We start from the raw sequence: 27,066 nt of genomic DNA on the forward strand, positions 1-27,066 counted from the left end.
TTTATCAAAACAAACAACGATAGCAATTTAAGATAGAAAATGTTAGCAAAAGCATCATTTTTCAGCTCTCTATTTTGGCAATGGAGCAGAAAACCTTGTATTTAATGGAAGACTGGACGGGTGGTGACCAGGAAATGAGATTTGACTTGAGAGTTTCAGAAATTTTTTTTTTTTTTTACCCCTGATAAAGTTAGGTGCCGATTTTCTGATAGACACGTTACAAACATGTAAGGATGGCACATCCCGAGAGCTCGAGCGAGCTTGAAAAATAAGAAGCTGCAGCACAAAAAATCCAGTCTCCTGCACCACCTGCTGTCCGGCAAATGATTCAGTTTGAGGATTTGCAAAAATAGTCGAGCCAGGTACAAAGACTTCTCGTTTCCAGTGGACAATGCCTTTATTGTGTCTGTTTCTGAAGGATAAATTACCAAATGATCAGCAAAATCACATTTTAAAAAGTCACCCTGCAAGTAAAAGGATCGGACTAAAGGGCAATTATTTAATTGATATTTTTTGGAATGCTGGTAATACTCGTTATAATAGTCACAGGGATCGTTATTCATTTTGTGAGACATTTTGAGGAATGCTGAAAAAGTCATTTCATGGATTTACAGATTGATATCGTATAATTTAATTGATATATTTTGTAATGCTGGTAATACTCGTTATAATAGTCACAGGGATCGTTATTCATTTTGTGAGACATTTTGAGGAATGCTGAAAAAGTCATTTCATGGATTTACAGATTGATATCGTATAATTTAATTGATATATTTTGTAATGCTGGTAATACTCGTTATAATAGTCACAGGGATCGTCATTCATTTCGTGAGGAATGCTTAAAAAGTCATTTCATGAATTTACTGATTTATATCGTATTTGTTTTGGTTTCATTTTGATTTAATATTGCACAACTGTCTTGTAAATGCCAAGTATTTATAATGTCAATTTTTTTTGAGTGAACAATAATGCCAAAAACTGGTTAAAAAAACGTAAAGTATGTGGTATTGCCCACCCCAAACGTACAGTTTATCAATCAACGGCGTTTATTTTTTTTATACAAACTGTCAACTGCAATACTATTTACATTTGAAAGAAAAAATAACAATATCGAAAAAGGTCTTCATCTCCATAAGTTTTATTCCGAACATTTTTACAGGTCCGTAGATAATTTTAAAAAGGACATCTGGACCGAGACATTTTTAGAAAGTGAGCATTTCCCCATCCTATGAACTTTTTCCAGGTTTATCCGTCGGCCTTCAAGCTTTGCTCCCAAAACATAAGCAGAAAAATGCCAGTGGCGTTGGCTCAGCGTAAAGCCTTGGCAAGACAAATAAAGAGCAATTTCTTCATCACCCTCCTCCACGTGGCTTTACATTGACGCTGTATAGTCTAGATGTAGTGACTGTGAACCTCAACGTTTCCTCTCCTCGCCTTCAAAATAAAGGGGGAAGTCGTTCAGCCGTGTCCAAAACGCTAATGGCAGAAACTCTTGGCTTTCTTGTCTGGTCCTCCTATCCAACATTTTTTTAATTTATTTTTTCTGACCACCCCTTTCATTTTCCAGAGGAAGAAAATATTTATTTGGGTTTTTTCTTCTTCTTTTTGCTCCCACTTTTTTGAGCCCGTCTTTTGCTTTCCATGGCCATGAAGACCGGAGTTCTCTTTTCCTGCCATTTTCTTGTTTAATTATTGGCATTTTCCTTAACAGCGCATAATTCTCTTCACCTCTCCGGGTTTGGCAGCAGCGGGTTATGACACACGCGGCACAATGCAAACACTTGTCGCTGCCATGGTGGCAAGAATTCTGGGATGTATTTGTGAGAGCTCTTCACATAAATGACGGAGCTCTGGTTTATTTCTTTCCGGCCCTTCTGTCATCAAAATTGACTTTTTAACATTCATCCAAACAAGTTTCAGCCAGTTTTTTTAGTTTATTTTTTTAAACAAACGATTAAAAACATCCCAGAATTTTTATTAAGGTGTGTGTAATTTATTCTAACAATTGCAATATGAATTTGTGATCTTTCAAGATAGGAACTATTGAGTGTAATGCAGTAATCCCTCGAATATCGCGGATAATGTCGACCAAACATGGCCGCAATAATTGAAAAATCGCAAAGTATGATCACCCCTATTATTACTCCCATTCTATGTTTTCGCGCCTAAAAATACAACTACACAAATTCCTTGATTTTCCCGGACAATTTAAACCAGACATGGCCACGATAATCTAAAAACCGCAAAGTAGGATCACCCCTATTATTACGCCATAGCATACTACAGTAATCCCTCGAATATCGCGGTTAATGTAGACCAGACATGGCCGCAACAATTGAAATATTGCAAAGTAGGGTCACCCCTATTATAACCTTTTTTTTGTTTTTTTCAGTGCTGAGTTTCAGCGTGGATTTGTACATTTTTATAAACTTAAAAAAAGATAATAGTATTAATTTTCTTTTTTCTTTAGTGCTGAGTCTTATTTTTTAAAAATATTACCGGGAAAAAAATTGCAAATTAGTGAAGATTAGTTTATTTTTTATTTTTTATAATCGAGGGCTTACTGTACATATTTTCGTGCCTATACAAAAATTCACGTACACAAGTACTATCTGCCAAAATTGCCCACTTTAACAGATGGTGAAAAATTAAACAAAACAAACAAGCAATTGACTGCCAATCCCGGTGATGACTTGCTGTCAAACTTGACATCAAACAACACACATTGTGTATTTTAAACAACCACACCGCTTTCTTAAAATACTGAATCCTATGTCATGCTGCATTTCTCTTCTCTTGTAGGCAATCTGAACGTAACCCTGCAGGTGTGGGACATCGGCGGCCAAACGTTGGGAGGAAAAATGCTGGATAAATACGTATACGGCGCTCACGTAAGTCGCACACGTTATTGGGCGTATTTTTTTTTTTTTAACCGGGAAGAAGATGCATCATCCTTTAACGTGATGGTCCCAGTCATGTGCGGGAAAGGGAAAGCGCTCATCACGGCGGTGGGAGCGTAATAGGAAGAACAGGAAGGATTAGTTTTGAGCTGCGTCGGGGACTCGCGCTGGCGCTTATTATTACAGTCTTGTCAGACCTCCTGGCTGGAGCCATATGATAATAAACTTAAGCGATGGACTGACAGATGAAATGATGGTGAACGCAGCAGGCCGCTCGAAGCTCACAATTTGTGTCAAAGTGACGAGGCCGCCGCGTATTGCAACTGCTTGCAATTCTTATATTACAGGGATTTTTATTCCCTTGAAGAATAACAATAGGATCACTTTTTTTTAAAGGATAGCGTTCCCAAAATGGTGGATTTGGATCATGTTGATAGGGGCAAGGTCCATCGGGGCCTCAGCTCATCTTTTTTGGACTTACTATAAAGATAGAGATTCAATTATTTTGGTTCACGTCAAATTTAGGAAGCTTGAGGTGGCTTGAGTGCACCGTAAAATCTAAATATGGTGAATGTTAAATTATGGATTATACTATTACAAGATTCAAATTGTGAAACAGTCATTTTGTTGCTTATTTTTCTCTAACATGAACCGAAAGTTGTTTTAATTTCCAGGGCATTGAATTTTGGCGACGTAAAGTCTGTGTGAGCATAACATTTTTTTTGCGTAATTGGAGAATTAAGTCATATTAGGAGAAGAGTCATAAAATTTTGCGATAAAAAAATGACATATCTTATTTTTGCATCACTCGAACCGAAAGTTGTTCACTTTTGGTGACATTAATTAGGTCATTGTGAAAAAAATGATTTTGGGATAAATTTGGAGGTTTAATGTGATTCCTGCTGATAAAACTTTGATGAAAATGACTATTGTTAATATAGGCGACATCATTTAAATGAAAAGATTTTCAGATGGTGTTGTGCCTTGACATTTTTTTGATGCAAAAAGTGGGCCGCAGTTCCAAAAAGGTTGTGAAACACTGATCTAGAAAGGTGAACCCTTTTCTGGATATTCAGCGTTTGGAACCTATTGTTCCGCTCTGTTCATCCTGTAATCAATCATGTCGTCTGCGTTAGGACGGCTGCTATTCGCCTGAATCGTGAGCTGTCAACACCGAGCACGCAGGTTGGGACAGTGCACGTCTGTTGAAAAATTGCACTGCAGTCAAAGGCGAACCAACGTGTCATCTTACTGGATTACATTCTCCTCCAGGCCTTGGAGATGACATTTGGCCATTAACACTACACTCAAAGAAAATGAATAGCCATGCAATAATGCAGAGCTTCTAATTTTCAAGGGTTTATTCCGGACAACCTGCCTAAACTTTGGAAATCCCAAAAATTGTCACCTGAATGTTTTTGGAAGCAAATATTTCGTAAAAGTGGCACATTTCCAATTTAAATGCCTTAAAATTCACACCATCGCTACAGCTTACTTGCACATTTGATTCAATTGCACTATAAACCGGATGAATTCGGAAACATGAGTGCATTGTGAATCATCTGAGCATGATAATAAATTTGATTTAAATTGTCTGTTTTTTAGAAAAAAATGTTTTAGATTGAATTTGCGTGAATCGCATTCACTCCTGATGAAAACATAAAACTCCTGAAACGGGGTTGATGGAGGTTGGCAACTCTGAATAACGATTAGATTTGAACATGTTGCAAATATTAGTTGATTTTTTTTAAAGGAAATTTAAGAAGAAAAAGTCCCGAAATATTGAAGTAAAATGTGTCAAACTGTTCATCCACGTTAAAACTGAACTATATTTGAGAAATAAAAATACAGCCAGAAACTCCATTCCTATGTTGTGGATTGCCAAATCCAGATGTATAATAATATTTATTATCTTCTGTCCCTTCCCAATTTAGGGGGTCCTTCTTGTTTACGACATCACCAACTACCAGAGCTTTGAAAATCTGGAGGATTGGTTCACCATGGTGAAAAAAGCCAACGAAGAGTCCGACATCCAGCCGGTGGTCTCCCTGGTGGGCAACAAAAGTGAGTTCTGACAGATGAAAACAAAACAATTTGCCAGGGATTAAATCTCGCCAAAAAACGCTATGCCGTTCACATTTCGTGTTCGTCTGCGGAGGAGTAAGTGTGTCGTGTACGCAGACCACCGATCTTGTCCGATAAGCCCGCCGATAAGAAGTTAGCCCGGGTTGGGAGTACGGATGTTTGCGAACACCGCTGCGATAATTCAGAATTTGTCGACCGCCAAACCCGGAGACAGCGTTTATCTGCATCTCACCGCGAGGTGCCCCTCATCAAGCCCCTCCCCCTCCGACGTTAACCAGACGGCTTGTCCGCTATCTCCAAAATAATGAGTCGTCACCATGACATCTCATCGGACAGATGCGTTGTCCTCCGTCAAGGATTCGTGGCATGTTATCGTAAATTGTCAGCGTGTCCAACCTTGATGAACAGTTCGCCCATTGGCCTCTGCAAAACAGCAGCTTACCAAAGTTAATTTGGGGGGGGGGCACAGGTCACGTTTAAGAGTTCTGCACCGAACACATTTTCTCGTCTTCGCTGGAATCTGCAGAAAAATGTCGGCTTTGGTTGCGGGCGCCACTTTTATTTAGACTGTAATACTTAAGTACGTATATCCCGCCGTTGCGCCCCACTTCTAATGGCTCTTCTGCTTAGAATACCCCCATGGGTGTTTTCCGAGCATAAAAGAAAACTGGGATCCCACACAGATTGCCCCACTAGGAGCCATCAATCACCCCGGAGACCCCGAGCGCTTCATTTTTTTAAGACGGCGCGAACGCTCGATCCGGTCTCGCTTATGCCGAAGTGCCTTTCGCTTTGAATTTATGCACCTTGGCGTGTTGTCTTTAAGGGGCTTTCGCGCTTTGGACCTCGGTCGTATTTGTGTTTTTGCAAGTGGAATTCTTGGTTTGCAGCAACAATGAACGTGTGATTACGTAGCATTCTTTTAGAGTCGAGATGTCTTTGCGAGCGGTTCCCATGATGTTGGACCCGTTGGGTGACATGTTTGCTAGAAACCCGAAATAGACGAGCAGTCATAACAAGGAGCTTGTAAAAACAGGACATTTTTGTGTCTGCGAGGACCCGACTTGTGGGAGATTTGGGTGTTTCGACACCCGGGGAAATTTCCACGTAGATAAAGTTGAAGTCAAAGCTTAGTGGCCCTTAACGACCGGCGTAGCCAAATTAAATGTCTTCAGTCTTACCTCAGGCAAATACATTTCCCAATTTGCTAAATTTTGCTTTGACATGTAAGCAAGAATTTCAGGTCCGAAACTCAAACTCATTTTTTTTTTTAAAATTAGCTGAAAAAGTGATTTCCAAGCAGTTATTTTTCATGCTTTCAATTGGAACGTTGTCCTCATTTTGTAGTAATTAACATAACTGGAAACTTATACGTTTTTCCCGCATTTTATACGTTTTTTTCAATCATTTCAAATTGTGTACGCCAAGGGTCGCGTTAATGTCAACTTGATTTCACGTGGGCCGGACCATTTTAGATATAATATTTAGATTTTTTTTTAAATAAATAGATTAAAAGAACTGGATTAAAATCCCTGAATATTCAGTTTTTTATAGATCTAAAACAATGTTTATTTCAGCTTTTTTTAAATATATTTTTAGATTTTCCAAAATGATTTTTGAACTAAAAACCCAGAAAAAATGGATTAAAAATGACAATTATTGATTTAAAAGGGGGAAAATCAGGAAATTTAATATACATCTATACTCTTCATTTTAATTTGATCCTAAAACAGAAAGTCGGCACTCATTATTTACTTTCCCGGGCCACACAAAATGATGCGGCGGGCCAGATTTGGCCCCCGGGCCGCCACTTGGACACATGTGGCATACGCCATATAGGAACTTTTGTATGGGAGGATAATTTTTTTTTTAAGTACGTTTTTGTAAAAATTGATCTTGTTTTACCCATTTCGGATCGTCTCGGCAATGGTCGCAGACGTAAACGTCATCATCAACTGCTAATATTGTCATGCTTTTAGCATGCGTATTCCCCTTTCACATCCATCCTTTTCACTATATAAAAATAGCGCGTCAGCAAGCAATGTACCCAGACCGTCAATCTGTCAGCGTCATACAGCGACATCTACACCATCTTGAATTTAGTGCATACTGATTGGGCACCCCGTCCACTTTAGAGCTAATTTTAGACTTTTAAGTGTGCCCTATGTGAGTAAATATGTGCCGGGTTGCATTTGCACGTTTTTTTAATCGCTTAATAAGGGGAATTGCAATCATTAATAAGCCTGGTTTCTCCACGAGGGTTGCCCTCCTCTATTCACCTCGCCTTCTTGCGCCATGTCAGTCCTCGAGAACAACCTCCCCTTTCTTCTTCACCTAAGCACGCATGTGTGCTTTTGGAGGCGGCGGCGGCGGCATGCTTCGGGCTTTTCACCGTGACGCATTGCCCAGATTCTTGCGTCGAAGAACGGCACCACAATTCGGCGAGGAAGCCAGTGTTAGATTTTCATGGGACTTCCCATTCCAGACACTCCAAACATACGTTAGGTAAAGCAGCGGGCTGTACGAGTTGATTTGAATGCTAAAGTATACCATACATGTCAACCTTGGCCAATTGCTCCCCTTATTAATGATTGCAATTCCCCTTATTAAGCGATTAAAAAAAACGTACAAATGCAACGCGGCACATATTTACTCACAAAATTTTCTCCGAAGTGGATGGCTTTCTGACACGCTATATTTATATAGTGCGCATATCATGCTTAAAGCATGACAATACTATTAGCAGTCGGCCATGACGTTTTCGTCTGCTACCAGTAACCGAGACGATCCGGATTAGAGCTGAAATGGGTAAAACAAGATCGGTTTACAAAAAAAAACATACTTAAAAATATCCCATACAAAACTTGTTATATGGCGTTCACAATTTGAAATGATCAAAAAACGTATAAATTGACAGGGATGGTTTACCATATTTTTCGGTCTATAAGTCGCACTGGAATGCAAGTGCATTTTAGGGTGTTGCTTTAGTTGATCAGAAATAAAGAACATTTTATGTTAAAGTAAGAGTAACATAGTGAACAATAGACATAATAAGCAGCAGTTAATGTAACATATCAACAATCTTTTAAAAAACTTCAGGCTAAAAAACACAATAAAATAAGCTATTGGAAGTCAGAATGGACAAAAAAGACATAAGCGCACTTGAGTAGGAACTGAACTATGAAAACTACGACTTATAGTCGGTATATGAAAACTCAAGGTACATTTTTATGGTAGAACAGTGAAAATTTGTGCTAACTTTCGCAGACAAGTCTAATGCATGGACCTCAGCACCTCATCAGGTGTCACGTATTCACTTGCCGCACCTTCTGCTCCGTCATCTTCATTTTTTTTTCAGGTCTTTTAACACATCTTGTCAAGGCTGATCCCACTTGTGTAATGTGTGTCACTAAGCGGCCATCAAAGCTAAAGAAGAAGTAACAATGATAGACATTTTTTCAAGCACCTGCTCAAATCCATTTGGGAATTTAACGTTCAGCAAATATTATAGCTTTCAATGTTAGAGGGATTACAAAGTAAACTATGTTTCAAAAAATATTCTGATAGAAGTAAAGAAAATTTGACTGTAATGAAGTCATTTTTTCTCTCAAGATGTGAAAATATATTTTCAAAAGTACATATATGTTCTTTAAAAGTAAACGTCTATTCGCATTCTAAACTAACCCCCCCCCCCCAAAAAAAAATGCATATGTTAGTAAAAAAAACAAATTGCGCCACTTGTTCTTGAAATGTATTCTTCAAAACAAGTATTAAACACATTATTGCATGCATTTAATGTCGTAGATAGCTTGCATTCTTGCCTGCATGTTGGCTGGTGCCCCCCCATGGCCCCCCTACGTTGAGTCCTAGATGAAGTCCAAAAAAGTGGTTTGTGGTTCCAAATTTGAAACGCTATTGTTAGCTTCTGAAGTTCTTTCGAAGGCGTTCGTATCCGTAACTCTAAAACCTCAATGGTACTTCTACAAAAGTCCTTTTTTTGCTTGTGTAAGTGGGCAGTCTGCAGCATTTTTCAAAGCAATTTGTTTTTATTAAGCGTCCCACTTGCTCCCCGAGCACCACCCTTCCCGTCGCCAGTGTGCTCTCCCCTAGAAGCCCCGGGATCATCCATCACAGGCGTACCTCGCCCTTATTTGGGTGACTTAAATGGGTTCAGTTCTCTTAACCCTTCCTCATTACTCATGGGGCTTTTTTTCGAGGCCCCTTCGCCCAGGTCTTCCATGGAAAACTCTTACTGGCGTCTCAGTGGTGTCTTACCTGGTCTTGCATTCTAGCTTGGACTGTCACAAACTCTTGCCACTTAGTTTCTGGGTTGTGTGTGTACTTTGAGTGTAACCAACCTCGCTCACACTAATGTCTTTTGGTTGGCTCCGCGTCGCTGTTGTCTCAAACGACATGTGGCTGTTTGATTTGAGTGCGGCGCTTAGGATTTCCCCACATGTCGTTACCCATCGCACTTCTCCCACCCAGGCACCGTCAAAATATGGAGAAAATCCTCGCCGCCAACGTTGAAGGGCTTCATTCCGTTATGATAACTTTGGGCAAAAATATTGTGGTATCTGAAGCGAAGTGATGGGCTATTTTTAAAAGACAAAAGACTTAGGTGTCCATTAAAAACATAACTACAGAGACAATTCAATTTGGCAACAGTGTAAACAATCCATCCTTTATTTAGCCTTTAAAATCCTAAAACATACAATCACTTAAAAAACACAAAACAACAATTTGTTATTAAACAAAACAATAAAAAGCCCTGAAAAAACACCATCCACTTCACTTCCCCTTCAAAGGCACCTTTGCACTACTTATCAAGACTTTTGTTAAGACGGATCATATTATGAGGTACAGATTGCAGAGCCCAAAAATAGTTTACCGTATTTTCTCGCATATGTGCTGTATTTATCGCCAAAAAATGATAATTTGAATCGAGGTTACGGCTTATATGCGCACAAATTAGACTTGACATGCACAAAACTGCAAGGTGACAAAGACGAATCGCCATAACGCAAGACAATATGGCCGATGCGGTCATTTATTTCAAAATAGAGAAAAGATAAACCGATAAAATGCTCAACAAAATTTAAAAAATAAGCGTACCTTGCTTCAAACTATTAAAACCATGAATATGGAGGAGAAACTTGTGAATCGGGGACGTCTTGTACGAGAAAAATTGTAACATTCAACGATTTAAAGGCGATTTTAAGGCAATTTTAAGGGTACGGCTTATACGTGGAGGCGGCTTATATGCGAGCAAATTCACAGTATGGCGAATTTCCGATCCCCAGATTTTTTATTTATATAAAAACCTCGCTATACCTTCAAACCGTTTATCGGCCAATGTCGAGCCTCAGCCCAAGGCGATACGATAAACCCGCCGAATCTGTTACCGTTTCTGTCTGCCGACTGCCGGCCTGCCCATTTCTCAATACTAGAGCGCCGCTGAGAAATCCAGGGGTGCAGAGGAGCTCAATGCGCCTCTGTTTTTGCTTGAGCCGAAATATGTTTTTCCTGGCTCGACCCACTCCTACTTAGGTACTCTTACAACAAACTAAAGATCCTAATTGCCCCCGAGGGAAGGCTTGAGCCACAATGGCCGCTGTAGGACAAAAGCCTAGCACTCTTATTCCCGTGCCCCTCCCCAAATTAAAGGGATGAACACGTCAGCAGTGTCCGTGTCGCACGCTAGGTCGCGCGACCGCAGCTTTACCGCTGTATATACAGTACATAGACCTCGTTAAGGCATGGTTTACGGATGGATAAAATCCTGGAATGTCTGCCGCTGGCAGCAAATCCAGCGTTTCCTTTTTCTCTTCACCCTTGATTCGCACTCAAAGGGTCAGCACAGGCGTATCAAGTTCACATCGTCACCGCGGCGGCTGCTTTTTCGCGAGCGGTGGAAAATCTCGAATCGCGTTACAAGGGGTCCTCAAGTCCAACCGTATTACGCCGAGACTCAGAAGTGCTGAGAAAACGCCCTCTGATTAAGACACAAGTGTCAAAGTGGGGGCCCGAGGGCCAAATCTGGCCCGCCGCATCGTTTTGTGTGGCCCGGGAAAGTAAATCATGAGTGCCGACTTTCTGTTTTAGGATCAAATTAAAATGAAGAGTATGGATGTATATTACATTTCCTGATTTTCCCCCTTTTAAATCCATAATTGTAATTTTTTAATCCATTTTTTCTGTTTTTAGTTCAAAAATCATTTTGTAGAACCTAAAAATATATAAAAATATTTTCTGTTTTCCACTTTAATATGGAACATAATGATTACAATATATTTTCCCTTACTAAAAAAAGCTCAAATAAACTTTAAATCAGTCTATTTAAGCCACGTGTTAAAGTGGCGGCCCGGGGGCCCAAATCTGGCCCGCCACATCATTTTGTGTGGCCCGGGAAAGTAAATCATGAGTGCCAACTTTCTGTTTTAGGATCAAATTAAAATGAAGAGTATAGATGTATATTACATTTCCTGATTTTCCCCCTTTTAAATCAATAATTGTCATTTTTTAATCCATTTTTTCTGTTTTTAGTTCAAAAATCATTTTGTAAAACCTAAAAATATATAAAAATATTTTCTGTTTTCCACTTTAATATGAAACATAATCATTAAAAGATATTTTCCCTTACTAAAAAAAGCTCAAATAAACATTAAATCAGTCTATTTAAGACATGTGTTAAAGTGGTGGCCCGTGGGCCCAAATCTGGCCCGCCGCATCATTTTGTGTGGCCGTGAAAGTAAATCATGAGTGCCGACTTTCTGTTTTAGGATCAAATTAAAATGAAGATTATACATGTATATTAAATTTCCTGATTGTTCCCCTTTTAAATCAATCATTGTCATTTTTTAATCAATTTTTCTGTTTTTAGTTCAAAAATCATTTTGTAAAATCTAAAAAAATATATATAAAAAAAGTTAAAATAAACATTGTTTTAGGTCTATAAAAAACTGAATATTCAGGGTTTTTAATCCAGTTCTTTTAATCCATTTATTTAAAAAAATATCTAAATATTATATCTAAAATGGTCCGGCCCACGTGAAATCAAGTTGACGTTAAAGCGGCCCGCGAACCAACCCCAGTCTGACACCTTTGGATTAAGACATCCTCGATGGGGTTTGTTTCAGCCGATACGCGCTACTTCCAACGCGGGGCGCCACGGCTACGAGCCACCCAATAAAATTTGAAGCGAGCTCTATGATTGAATTGTGACGACTTACTGGCTTAGCGTAGACCCCACGCCCGCCTCCCCCCACACACAGCGCCCCCTCTCCCCATCTCCTTTGACTCTCCTGCCTGTTAAAACATGGAAAGTCCTCATTCATTGTAGCCATCCATAAAGCAAATATTGTTGCACATGCAGCTGATGATCAGTCTTCCAATAGCGTCTTGTGTGGTCAGTCACGGGCCATTTGAATGGCACAGCACGACTTAGCCACCTGACCTAAATGCGTCCTGGAAGCGTCATCATTCTCAGGCTAGACTTTATTTCCTCACTTCTTCTCCAGAACATTGGTACGGAGGAATTTGCGGACGGGATGACACATCTTTTCTTCTGTCATTTCCCAACAAATTGGCTTTCCGCTTTGACATCAGCAGATTCTGATTTTTACTCTTCAAAGTTGACATTCTTTGACACTTTTCTGATAAAACGGCATCCTCGGAGATTCAGGTTGTCTCTGCAATTTCTTTGTATCGAGAAAGTAGCTAAGCTGTATTTTTAATGGCATCACCTGGTTCTTCAACTTTTGGAACTTTGACGATTTGTCGTTATTTGTGCACGATGTGGTGAAAGCTTTAAATCTCATTATACTTGTATAATTATGATAAAAAACATTCCATTTAGTTCAGTCGGACTGCAGGATGGTTGTGTAAAATCGCACATTTTTTAGGGTAATTATGCCTTGCTTATTAATTTCAAATCAGGAGTTAGTTTTCGTTTTAATGATTAAAACAAACGACTGTAAATGTCTTCAGATTGGGTATTGTGTACAGAGAATATAAAAAAAAGTTCCACAATTCTTTAGGATCTGTGACTGAAACAAAATGTATATATTTACAAACTTTTTTTCCATTCATTCTTAGTAGAATTTTGTCAATTTTTTTAAAGGTACCGTATTTTGCTGTTTAAAATACCCGGGTATCTGAAATGATTTAATATACCCCTGCCGTTTAATATACCCGGGTATATTAAACAGCAACTCCGCTTTTTTGGCAAGATTTGTATGGTGTTCATGGGAGCATCATTATAGATACTTAAGTTCATTAAAATTCCTAGTCAGACTTTATTCAGCAGTAAGTAGTTTTAGTCTGCAAAACATTGAAGCACCCCGTCACGGCATAAAGAGTGCGTAGTGGATTGTACCTTCCCATTTGTGCGCCATTTAATATACCCCTGCCCTTTAATATATATTAAATGGGGGGTATATTAAACAGTAAAATACGGTAGTAACGATATAATGTCATATTTCATACCGTGATGGCTGTTTTTCTTAGACCATGTGAACGAGGACTTTTGACCATCTCATTTAAGCGTGAAACATTGCTTAAAAAGGCAATGAAACCCGAACCCAAGCAATACTTTTTGACAATCTTCAAGGTCCAGCTCGTAGGTGGAGTCCTATTTTTTTCCGCGTCAGGGAACGTAAAAATTACTGTAAAATTGGCGGGGTGACGTGACTTGTTTGACGATGAAGGCTCCCCTGTGCTTTGCAGAAATATTGCGCCGCATAACTGCGTTGGGGGCTCGCAGAGACACGCATTACTGCCTCGCCATAAAAGTCCACTTAGTTTAACAGCGGCGGGAGAGCTTGAAAGACGCTGCCAGCCCCAAAAAACCCCGGGCAGCGACTTGTGCGGTCAGCTCGGTACTGGGGCTTTTGTTCGCTCTTCACGAGTCCTGAGGGCCCGCTAACGCAGCCCAACGTCGGCGAGGCCCTCGGACCCGCGTTTTACTGGCGTTCCGACATCCCGCCAGACGTTTACATTCCCCACCTAGGCGGGAGGAAGACCACATGGTGTAGCCAGGCGGAGGGCGCCAGGGCGAGGTGCGAAAGCGACGCGTGCGTGACGCCCACGTGTGCGTCCGGTCCGTGCGGGCTTTGGTGAAAAACGATCGAATGACAAGATGAGCTGTGATCAATGAGCTGTCGACAGAACACTTCTGACCCGCTGGAAAGCAAGTCCCCCGACGTTCCCGGCCGCTTTCAGGCCACCGGGGCGGGGGGCGCCGCCGCACAAAGAGCGCTCTGTCCTCCGAGCGGATTCCCCCGAGGAGGCTCGCGCGGCGGCAACGCCGGCCCGCTAAACAGCACTTCATCTGTCCGTATTGGCTTGAAGCGGGCGCGATTATGTTATTAGCCAGGCTTTAATACGCTGCTGATTGCTTCTCATTATTCTGTCAGCGGTTATATTGGCGCAGATCAACGCGTACAAGGAATTAATTGATAGCGCAGAATCGACACCTTGTTGCCGACGACGACGAGGGCGCAACTGCGATATTTCCCATTCGGACTGAGAAATCGCAATCCGGTCTTTTTAAGAATGTGGCCACTTGTGTATTATTTAAGGGATAGAATTGAAAAAAATATTGTTTCAGTGGAAGAAAATAAATAGTGCGGAATGGAAAACAATACTGTCACTGTTAGTTTTCCTCTGGTTTGCCAATAACTGTGTGGGGCCTCAGTGAACAAAATAACAATTATTTCGGGAACCGCCTCTTTTGAAATTGTAATTTGGAGCTCAGAATGATTTAATGCGCACTTGAGAGACTTTTGTAGGTTGTAAAAGGTTTGTAGTACCAATTGCAGGCATAAATGGGACGCCACATCAAATATCTTTTATTCATTCTACTGAAAAAGACCACACTGGGCAAAATGACATGATTTTGATCCTTACTTTATACTAGAATTTCATTGGTACTTTAATTTTTGTGGTTAAATTCAGTGAAGATTCTTTAAAGGCTGCACACTCTCCCTAAAAAGTGAGCAAAACATTCTGAAACTTGAGTTCTGTGGTCATCAAAATTTGTAACCGTGCACTTTTTGTGGCTGTTTCTTATGATTGCGCCACAGAAAGCTCAATGCGGAAAAGTGCCATGATTATCGGAATATTAACCACAGCACAAATGCACAAAAAATGACTACTATTACACGAATGGAGCCTTCATTTTTTTTCGTTTTGCATTTCCTAATTATTTTTTATAAGGTTTTATGTATGACAATACTGGCCCTTAGGAGTGTTTTGAATATTCCTTCAAATCTGCCTGTCCAATGACTAACGATTTGACCCCGGAGCGAATGTTCATCATTCACTTAACATTTATGATGGGAAAAATGGACTTGGCAATAGAAAAACTTGGAAGTCCACCAGCATTCTAGCATGCTTTATGTTTCACTTTAGAGGTTCCCCTGTTTCAAACAGTACAACAAAACAGACCCCCAATCAGTCAGCGACTTTCCAAATTATTTGACTCCCGAGCCCATTATTTTATTTACAACAGCCATTTGGTATTTCATCACAGCGCAAGTGAACAAGATACATTTTAACAGCAATTGAATCTAAAAAAAAAGCCTTGCCAGAATTTGCAGTCGACGAAAGCTTTTGCAGGGAAGGCATCCAATCACCACATGCCTAATTTGAGCAAATGTTTGATAACCTTCACGTCACTCTATACATTCTGCAATGCCTCATTTTAGTGTGTCGCTAGGGAAGAACTAAAAAAAACAAAAAGGAAAAACCCAGAGGGGTCTTCAAGGTAGTCTTGGAAGTGATAGGTTTTCCCTTGGGCTTGATTAGCCTGAACCGTGTAACTTTCTCTTAATAGGATACGACCCCTTAGCGCCCCCTGACAACAAGCGGCCCACCATTTGTAGCACATTCCACTCTCAGGCTGCAAAGTCAGAGCAGCTCCTGTTTAGTTTAAAATGCCAGCAATTAACTGGGCTATGTCAAGCGTGTTCGCTTGTCGCCCGATGCTGGGAAACTTCTTGCGATTGGTCCCCAGCAGAATACTCGCGAGACCTAAACTCTATCACGGCAGTTACGTCATTTTGCAAGAGCTACGTATTGACCTGTTGTTCTGTCTCTATCCCATGTACAGTAATCCCTCGCATATCGCGGTTAATGTCGACCAGACATGGCCGCGATAAACGAAAATCTGCAAAGTCGGATCACCTCCATTTAAATACCAAAATGCATGTTTTCGCGCCTATACAGAAGTACAATGATCAAAAAGTGTATATTTATTAAATATTAGGGCTATAAGCTTGTCAAAAGACTGTAATGTATTAATATCTAAGTATAGTGTAACCAAGTAAATGCTTTTTCCCCACTCATCATACCAATAAATTTAATACTTTAGTAGCACATTTGTGTATTCGTATGGCCAACAACTGGGCTTTAGAAAGATACATCTGGATTAATGATGATTTAAAAAAAAAATGTTAAAATGAACAACTAACTATTGATCACGCAAGTGCGAATAGATCAAAATTGTACTGTTTCAAACTTTGGAGTCAAAATGCCTCTAATTTGTCATTGTTTCAGACCCTCATTATTTGTTTTAGAAGTGATTCAAAATGTTTTCTTCAACAGTTATTCAATTTATTTCTACACGGGGACAGTAGCACAATTTGTTAGCAACATCTTGAATTAAGCAACCTGCAATTTTGCTCTTTTAGCAAGAGGCCTTGAGGCAAAAAATAAAATATATTTTATTTTCCCAACAATTTAATAGGCCTCAATCAACCAATATACAGTAAAATATGAATTAAGACGGAATGGTTGAACTTCGATGAGAGAACATTAATCTGTTTATACGTAATGGGAATATTCTGAATGAAAAGTACAATAATAAACATAACCAAATTCATGCTGCTTAATTCTGTTGGATTTTAATATCCTAAGATCCACATTTATTGCTATTTTAAAATCAACCATGCTCACATACTTTGAAGAATACTTACAAAAATAGTAAAAAATTCACACGTCACACAATTTACATTTGTTGACACATATTGTGTATTATATATTGTATTTTATTCTTCTCCTTGGCCAATGTTTTCATTTAATGCCAATGTTTCGTTACCAGGACAGCAGTGATGTGTGTAGTTTAAATAGTAAAAAAAGGGAACCCTAACAAACCCTTCAGCTACTTGTGATAGCCGTCAAATCCGCACACTCCAAATTCACCCTTTTGGTGTGCAGATCTTTTAAATAAATGGTGACAGTGACCAGAGCGAGGGAGAGCAGTGGTTCTCGACGAGTGATGATCCCCCTCCGCTATCTCTTACGTGCTTGGAGGCCTAAACAGTTTAAGGTCGTGTTTGCAGTCACTTCCTTCAGGTTGTTAAGCCCACGTACACTTTGACAGACGCAGACGGAAACCAGAGCCTGGCGGGAAGATTGTTTTGACCTGATAAGTAGAGATGGCTACATTAGGAAGACGTATTGAGCCAAACGCTAAAATGCTGGGATTAGGCTCGTATTTAGGCTACAAAGACACTAAATTACTACTAAATTCTCCAAAATTGAAATATCCAATTGTTTGCTCTGAGGTCATTTGACCATCACAAAGTCGCAAATACAACTCGAGGACTACATTACCTTTAGGACGTCTCTATGTTTTTTGTCTACCAGACCTGATGTTATTTGTTGGTCTTCTTTGTCTTGTAATCAGACTAAAAAGCCCCAAAACACGAATACCCTTTTCTAACAGTTATATTTGAGTGAAATTTGAAGTTCATGGAACCATTGTTAAAAAAAAAACAACATCATGCAGAGGAATGTTGAAATGTCAGTCATGTTATTCGATGGTGCAGTTGTGTTTCTGCAAATAAATGATAGATATTTAGCGGAATTCCAAGACACAAGTAGATTAGATTAGCTAACTTTATTCATCCCGTATAATTTCATTGTCACAGTAGCAAGAGGGTGAGAATACAGACACAGAAAGACATTTTAGACATATATAAATTGGTCATAAATAAGTCAATAAATAAATAAGCATGTTGCTCAAATATATATATATATATATATATATATACATATATACATATATACATATATACATATATACATATATATACACACATATATATATATACACATACATATATATACACATACATATATACACACATATAAATACATATATAAATATACATATATAAATATACACATATACATACATATATAAACATACATATACATACACATAGATGTACATGTATACATACAGTTGGTCTTAGCATTCAGCCATTTCTTTTGCTAAAGAGCCTGACAGGCTGTGATGACAACATAATCATAATCAATATCATAATATATCATAATCAACATAATAATAATCGGACATAGGCTTTGTCATCATCATTGACTCGACAAAAGCCTAATTTTCATCATACCCAGCTGCGTATGACGAAATTGGTAACATAATGACATTCTATTCATTTGTACTTCATCTGCATTCACACGTTTACAAAAAAACACTGGCATCGCTTAATCCCCAGTATTATCTTTATAAACTTTATTTCAGTAGTTTTTTTAATCCCAGTTTTTACGATTAAAAACTCCTTATCGTGATGCAATGCAAACCACTCACTCATGACTGGAATATAAACTTTTCCTTTGTTTTAAGGTCGCTGCACTGTGTCAAGTAAATGCTCACCTTGTCTTTTACATAAAGTTTAACGTTCCTAGAGCATGTGTCGATGTCTAATGTAACGCTGACAGGTGATTGATCACCTCTTCCAGGGGTGCAGGATCCAAAGGATTGACACTGTTTACCTCGAGTAGCATGAAGTACCTCTGCTCGTTAATGACGGGAATTAATAACCTGCCGACGCTGGCGAGATAGCCGTGTTTACTTTCCAACTGAGACGTGACAGTCTGCCCTTTGCTTGAAAGGTTTGCGCTTACAATTTGTGTTGACGTGTCTCTTATGCTTTTAATGGAAAATGATTCCCCCTAAAAGTATTTGTTTGCCTTGTGGCCCGCCCGGTGGCATTTTGGGGGTCATGCGACTTGCCGAGACATTAATACGACTCAATAAAGGCAGTATTTATGTTCTCTTGGACTATATATCTGTCTCTCCGGGTGCAGCAGACGTCCGGGGCATGAGAACACAGCCAAATCTTTGACAACCTCGCACAAAGAATCCAACGTTTGGAGAGAAACGCAACACCGTACAGTAGCCTGACTTCCTTCAGGTAGCATAGACCTGCAAGCACCAGATACTGGGTGTGGCCGCCTTAATGCACAAAGCTGGAAATAGAGAGTGAAGAGATTGCTTTTCAGCGGCGAGACCCGGGGCTGACCTTCCTCGTCGACCTCGACGTGACCTTAGGTGGAGGAAAAAGGAGAACCGGAGCAGCAGGTATGGCTCCGAAGGAGTCAAATGTACAGGGAGCCCCCAGACAAAAGCTCAAAAAGAAGGTGTTGTCATCGTAGCCTCAGTAAATCAGGACTGAAGCGACAGTCCCATTTCTTGGTCCCCTGTGCCCAAGTCAAAATTCCTTCTGCAGTTTTGGATTTTGGATTTAGCCCAGAGGCTTGGTTCTTTTCTATTGTTCCCGACCATCTTTCCTCCTGGTTTGCCAGGTCAAATATAGTTTATCGACTCTGGATAGATGGCTGCTGGACAGGTTGAATGTTTTCTATTACAGTTCTTCGCAAGATAAAAGCCATATTGCACCAATTCTGGCAAAGTAGGTTAGAACTTTATTTCATCCCGTATTCGGGAAATTTCTTGGTTGCAGTAGCAAGACAGATACAAGACACATACGACATTGTAGACCTAGTTAAAACACTGGAGCCACACGCAGGAAGTCCACAAGAGTTAGAACTGACTTAAGCGCATTTCCGTTAAAAGCTGTTGTCATCGTAGCCTCAGTAAATCAGTACTGAAGCGACAGTCCCATTTCTTGGTCCCCTGTGCCCAAGTCAAAAGTCCTTCGGCAGTTTTGGATTTTGGATTTAGCCCAGAGGCTTGGTCCTTTTCTATTGTTCCCGACCATTTTTCCTCCTGGTTTGCTTGTGCCAGGTCAAATAAAGGTTATCGACTCTAGATAGATGTCTGCTCAACAGGTTGAATGTTTTTCATTACAGTTCTTCGCAATATTGCACAAATTCTGGCAAAGAAGACACAAGACACATAAAACATTGTAGACCTAGTTAAAAAACTGGAGCCACACGCAGAAAGTCCACAAGAGTTAGAACTGACTTACGCACATTTTCGTTAAAAGCTGTTTTTTGAAGTAGCCTTTCTTTCCTTGGCCATATTTTCATTGCGAAATAAAATTTTGCGCCTCGTTCCAGTTGACGGAAATGCACCTAGTCTACAGATACGGCAACATAGTGATCGAGTTAATGTTTCCTTGTGTTTTTGGCTAACGTAAACATTTGTATCTACTGTTTATATTGATACAGAGAGTATGTGACAGTTGACCTGTGGCGAGAAACTCATATGTCGCGATTACATTGTCTTCCCAGTCGACCTGGAGCACATGAGGACGGTGAAGACCGACAAGCACCAGCGCTTTTGCCAAGAAAACGGTCTCGGCAGCCAGTTCGTCTCCGCCAAGACTGGGGACTCGGTGAGCATCCCATTAAAAACGAAAGCGCCATTTCCATCCGACTCTGACCCGCTACATTTCCCCCCTTTAGGTATTTCTTTGTTTCCAGAGAGTGGCGGCCGAGATTCTCGGCGTAAAGCTGAACAAAGCAGAGATCGAGCAGTCCCAGGTGAGTCATTTGAGTCTCACATTTCCCCATCACTTCTCTCCTAACAAGGCTCGGATGTTACTTTTCTGGGCCCTCCTGGATTAATTGAACTGAGAAAAATGGTCAGTCGCCGTGTGTAACGTTACGCCGCTTGTAATCGAGGTCGGCGGGAGTGTGTTAGGTCGCCGGAGGTCGCCACACACTGTAAATGACCTTCCGTTGCATAAACAGTGGTTTGTTGCGTCTGACTCCCGTGTCTCTCGCTCTACCTGCCAGCGGGGCCGGCCATCTGTAAATAAGAGCCACATTGGCCGCATTAACGCGTGAAGTCAGAGGTTAAAGGTATGCAGTTATAGGGGTGAGAAGGTGGCTTGGCCAGCCTGATTTATTTGCTTTATCTCCCCACCCCTCCGCCTTGGCCCGAAGAGGCTCCAGGCCTGCCAGCTACGGCGCGGTGCCCGAATGTTGCAGCTGTAGGATTTACAGGGTCACCCCCTCTAGAAACATTAATCCCGGCTCCGATACGAGCCTTTGGAGCCACCCTGGCTGGGCGGCGCACGAAGGAGCCGGGGCCCGCGGGGAGGTCACGGCACCCCGAGAGGGGGGAGAGCATGTAAGGCAAGGACTGGCCAGGTTCTCAAGCCCATCACTATTACCACGAGCGCTGCCTACTGACTAATGGAGACGTCCATCTAGCCTGCTCTTCCTCCCCTCCGTCGCAGGAACAAAGTGCTCTAATCTGTGTTTATCTAAAGGAGTGAGTGGTTGGGTTAAGGGAAAAAATGAGTGACACGCCGGTGGTGGCCTTGTCGGCTTGGTCGGGGAACGTGACGTTTTGTTCAAGTTCCTGTCAAGTGGAGATGGATATCTTGGAAATTAGATGCACCACAGATAAAAATGTCGGTAAAAATCCATGTCTTGGGATGAGAGCTCTCGGTTTCCTTGTTCTGAGATTTTAAGGTTGTCCAGATTTCAGGAGCTACTTTGTCTCGCTTAAATCTGATTGGTTGTCATGAAAAGATGTGATGGATGAAGCTCAAGGACCCTGTTTATTCAAAAAATGCTAACCTTCAGATTCAGGAATGATGCGAAATGTAAGCATGCTGGAGAAATACTTTTGGAGGGGAGTAGTATCTTGAAAAACAGAATCAATCAATGTAAATCAGTCTTCCGTTCTTTTTTATATTTTCCTATGAGTAAGTCAATCTAAATAGGTTTTATTCTAGTTTTCTACTTCTTAGTGCTTCCTAATCTCAAAATAATAATTCTAATCAGATGTTTCTGGGTATTTACACTTTGGTTGGTGATAAACACTTAAGCATTTAAGAAATATCTACATTTTTACATCAAATTAGTCAGACTTGAGTGGTGACGGGGCCTGAGTGCGATTTTTATTTTTTATTTTTTGTGCGTAAAATTCTTTCAATCTTAATTGAATACTCTCTGATAGCTTGTGACGTAGCCTTCAGATAGCGTTACACTTTTGAGTCCTATTTGTCTCCAGCGGTGTCCATGACACCGCCTCGTCAGAGCGAATTCTTTCGTCACGATTGTCCAATTTTGAATCTTGACCATCTGGAATTTGTCCTGCGGGCGCTAGGTTAAAGTTAAAAGCATTGGCCAAGTTGAGCCTCATTATCAGCTGTCAGCCGTAGCGAGTCGAACACAAAGGTCGCGACCCTGGACAGAATGATATCTGCCTCCATCTTGCTCCTCTGTCTTTGAGATCAGATAGCCAGGCCTCGGATCCATCACGGACTTTGACATCGCACTTCAGCAGCTCATTCGTCAGCCGGCCTCAGCGTAGAAAACCTTTTCTCTCGCCGATGATGTCATTGTTTGGCTTTTTGTCTCGGGATATCCCCGATTAGAAACCGGATCAGGTCAGGTTTTTTTTTTAAACATGTCTTGGTTCACATTTTATAGTGATAACTCATAGCTTTATTGAAATTGGGTGGACAAAAGACAAAAAAAAATCATTAGTCTTTTTGCTGGGTATCAGATCAGACGACTCGGAATTGCGTACAAAAATATGTCCCTGTTTTTTGTCTTGATAACCATCTTTAATTCCCACCATCCCGCATATCCTCGATCTACCCATCCTCTGTCTTTCTATTCATACCATCATTATTTGATTTTTTTTTCTTTCCAATCTCTCGGCTACCCGCTCAGAGGATCGTGAAGGCCGAGCTGGTCAACTACCCTCAGGACGAAGGCCCGATTAGACAAGAGAACCGGCAGCAGAGCAAAATATGTTCGGTTCAATAGTGGGAAGTATGTTTCAGCAGTAGAATATTGTACGCAAGTCTAGCAATAGTCTCCCTGTCGTAGTTGAAGTTTTTAGTTATTTGAATGAAAGTTGAACAACATTCCCACGTGTGTTATGCTAAATAATAGTCATCTAGAGTGCCCAATGTCATGACAATCCTGTGTACATGCTTTTATATACCTTATTTTCTCACATATATGCCGTATTTGTCGCCCAAAAAATGATGACTGCATCAAGGGTGCGGCTTATATGCGCACAAATTAGACTTGACATGCACAAAACTGCAAGGTGACAAAGACGAAACGCCATAACGCAAGACAATGCGGCTGATACGGTCATTTTTTTCAAAATGGAGAAAAGATAAACAGATAAAACGCTTAACAGAATTTATTTTGACGTCCATGAATGAAATTCAAGGAAAAAAAACTCTCCGGAATGTACAATCTAGCAGACCTTACTTTGGATTCATACAGTATCGCAGAAATACCATGTGCGATGATTTTTCCTTCAAAGTAACACATTTGTCCTCCCTATTAAAACCATGAATATGGAGGCGAAAATTGTGAATCAGGGGACATCTTATACGAGAGAAATCGTAAAATTAAATTGCTTTAAGACCATTTTAAGAGCACGGCTTATACACGGAGGCGGCTAATGTGCGAGAAAATACGGTAGACTTTATAGCTCAAGATTTTGTCTCCTTGTGGTGGTGAGTCTCCAACAAAATCCATAATGATGCTTGGACATTTGCTGTTTACATAGATATCCCTACTATACCAAAGCATGATCCTCTAGGAGCAAACTGTGGGTAATTGTGCTTTTTTTTTTGCCTTGCAGCGCGTGGTCAAAGCGGACATCGTGAACTACAGTCAGGACATGGTGGCCCGGACGGTCAACCCTCCTCGCAGCTCCATGTGCGCAGTGCAGTGAGTCCAAGCAAAGCCGCCACGGTGCCGTCTTGTCGCTCAGTCAGTGTTTGGGTCCCGGCGTCGTGACGCGTTCAAACTGCGTCGTCTGTACTCGTGTGTGTCGCTCGTACGGCTAAGTTGAAGAACCGAAGACATTAAGAAACGGCCATTTTAATTCCGCCCAAGAATATAATGCCATTTTAAATCCACGGTTGCCTCGCAACAAACGGCAGAATAGGTTATTGGTTTAAAGACAGACGAAACCATTGAGGCCACAATTTTGACACGTTTCTCAATATGCGGTGCTAAAATTAGTTTGCGCTTGTGTTCCACGTTAGACTAAATTTAACTGCAAACCAATGATTATTTTTTTAGTATTCCTGTTAAATCATGCTCTTTATATATTTATTTCTACGCCCTTGCTCCAAGATTCAATGGCAACAGTGTTAATCAAGTCTTGGAAGAGATCTTTACATATATGTATTGTTCGTGTAGTGTGAGCCATTTTTTAGTAGTATATAGTTTATACACGATATGTAAATGTTAGATTGTTAGATTATGGCATCTAACTAAACTCACCCATCAAAACAATGACACATTAAATGTGCACATTTACATTCCTGCTATGTAAATAAGATGTTGATTTGCATATGTACAGTTTAAAACAGATGATCATTTAGCTGGTTTCTGTTTTTAAATAAAGTTTTTTTGGGTGATATTTGAATTATAGTCCGTTTAGACAGTTTTGTGCAATTCCTTAAAAAAAAATCTTACCTATAATCTCCATCACTTGCAGAATATCAATAACAGAAAGCAAAATAACCCTTGTGCAAAACTTTGGACACCCTCTCATCTATCACGTGATGTCTTTTGGACATTTTCCATATTTGCTTTTTTTCTGTAGGTAATTTATTGCAAATTTGAATCCCCATGGTAACAATGAACAGATAATGATGGCAATTGTATGCTTGGCAAGATGATTGGCAATGAAGTGTTGTGTGTGTTGAAATTTAAGCGTTAGAACTGAAACATGACCACCATCACGCCCTTTCTATACACGCTTAGCCAAGTTGCTGTTGGCTAATGATCCACCTGGTCTTTGTTCTATAAACCTTTACAAAAAAAAATCCACTCTGGACAGACCACCTTATAAATCCTGAATTATTGAATAATTCAGTCGTCGAGTCTTTCGCTTAAATAGGGGTATAGAAGCCCTTTTTTTGGCCTTTTCAGCGTCACTGAGAACTGGATTAAGTGGCTTTGAAAGCAAACGGATGAACAAAACAAAAGACAGTATCTCTCCAACCAGGTGTCGGCCTCAAACCAAGACTACAAACGGTATAGAAACGCCCGACCCAGATGGGGTCATTCCGGCCCCACGTGCATTGTCTCGCTCGAGTGGACGTCTTAGGAATTGTCTCGGCGGGATTTTTGGTGTGGAGAGCTGTCACCAGTGTTGACAGGCCAGCGTCGCCCTTGGCTTTGCCGCTGTTTGGACAGGTGTTTTTGCAAAGAAAACAAGCGCAAAGCATTTCCAAGCTCAGACCCGCACCACATTGTCGCGTCTCTTCAGACGGAAGCTAAGAATATCAGCGGCGGAATAATGCCGAGGAAGGGGCGAGGCTTAGTTTTAAGGTCGGATGGCTGGAAACTCAACTTTCCTTCCTGTTTGTTCAACGACTTCGTGTGAGGCATTTTTTGCTAATGTGACGCAAATAGTTAACATTCCTGATGTAAGAGGTCAACGTGGCTAGCGTTTGACATTGGCGCGTGTCAAAACACGATCGATTTCACAAAAAAAATTTACGTGGAAAACTAACTGACATTGGAAATTGGGCCTGACCAATTTATTTTTAGAGGATTGTCATCGAGTGTAACAGATCAGGCTTTACAACGTCTTAATTTTGAACTCGTATGTCGTAGACTTCCAATCCAATAGGAATCGGAGGGCTGGCAGGGATCGTTCAATGTCGATGATGATCATTGAAATGCAATGAAATGCCGGTCTTCCCATTTGAGATCAGTTTGATGCCCACTCCTGTCAACTGCAGTTAAGGGTTACGATCCAAATAATCCCAAAAAATCCCAAAAATTCTTTGCAGAATTTGCAATGAAATTCCGGCCTTGCCATTTGAGGTCAGTTTGATGCCAACTCCTGTCAACTGCAATGCAGTTAAGGGTTACGATCCAAATAATCCCAAAAAATCCCCCAAATTCTTTGCAGAATTTGCAATGAAATGCCGCCTTCCCATTTGAGATCAGTTTGATGCCAACTCCTGTCAACTGCAATGCAGTTAAGGGTAACCATCCAAATAATCCCCAAAAATCCCAAAAAATCTTTGCAGAATTTGCAATGAAATCCCGACCTTCCCATTTGCGATCAATTTCATGCCCACTTGACGGCTTTCATTTGAAACTGAAACACATCGTCATGGCAATGAAATGCCGATCTTCCCATTTGAGATCAGTTTGATCCCCACTCCTGTCAACTGCAATGCAGTTAAGGGTTACGATCCAAATATTCCCCCAAAATCCCAAAATTTCTTTGCAGAGTTTGCCGGCTTTCCCTTAGAAACTGAAACGCTTCATCACCCCTCGCTCATTCGCCGTATTTACCATCTGCTTCTTCTCATCCTTTCCGTCTGCTCGCAGTGGTTTTGCAATGACAGTCCCTAAGTAAAAAAAATACGTTAAGTAATCTGGTTAGAGGCCCATAGTTGTGGGCTGAGCCTTTGTTCTTGTGGGCAGCCATGGGCCAACACCCTTGTGATTACCCACTCAACCTTCTTCCGTTCTGCACCTGTGCCAGAATAGTGAAGGAATAAGTAGGACCGACGTCAAACCCTTCTGATGAGCCGCGGTCGTCATTTCTGTCCAGTAACTTTAGGTTCTTAGAAGCTAAAATCGTTGTGAGGTTAGCTAGCAAGCGACTTTTTCCCAGGGATCCTGGGTGGGTGTCTCAGGGTCCGCCGGTCCCTTTCGCAATCGGTCAATTGGGTTCCCCGGTCGCCCCCTTTGCTGGTTTCTCCGCCTGTCTTCTCGCAGCTGAAAGGACGGTGATTTATTTTCAGGGCACGGATGTGGGCATTTAGAAGGGTCGTATTTATAGAGCGCTCGGTCTGGTGGGAGGACCCTGCCAGTAAAAACACGCGGATTCCCAAAAAGGAGACTC

General features: G+C 40.8%; 1 protein-coding gene across 2 annotated transcripts in view; it reads left to right on the plus strand.

Annotated features, from left to right (window-relative positions):
* rab28 (RAB28, member RAS oncogene family) overlaps positions 1-24,618 on the plus strand; it is a 35,079-nt gene extending 10,461 nt beyond the window's left edge. Inside the window, exons 3-8 of one of the 2 annotated variants that reach the window (XM_077610228.1) lie at positions 2,803-2,891; positions 4,835-4,964; positions 20,487-20,590; positions 20,661-20,738; positions 22,890-22,991; positions 23,824-24,618. In XM_077610228.1, coding sequence (XP_077466354.1) covers positions 2,803-2,891; positions 4,835-4,964; positions 20,487-20,590; positions 20,661-20,738; positions 22,890-22,985 — 497 coding nt within the window. In that variant the 3' untranslated portion in view covers positions 22,986-22,991; positions 23,824-24,618. The remainder of the gene's footprint in view (positions 1-2,802; positions 2,892-4,834; positions 4,965-20,486; positions 20,591-20,660; positions 20,739-22,889; positions 22,992-23,823) is intronic. The other variant, XM_077610229.1, reaches the window with a different exon arrangement.
* Positions 24,619-27,066: the final 2,448 nt, after the last annotated feature.

Source organism: Stigmatopora argus, chromosome 9 (genome assembly GCF_051989625.1).
Source record: "Stigmatopora argus isolate UIUO_Sarg chromosome 9, RoL_Sarg_1.0, whole genome shotgun sequence".
NCBI classification, from domain to species: Eukaryota; Metazoa; Chordata; class Actinopteri; order Syngnathiformes; family Syngnathidae; genus Stigmatopora; species Stigmatopora argus.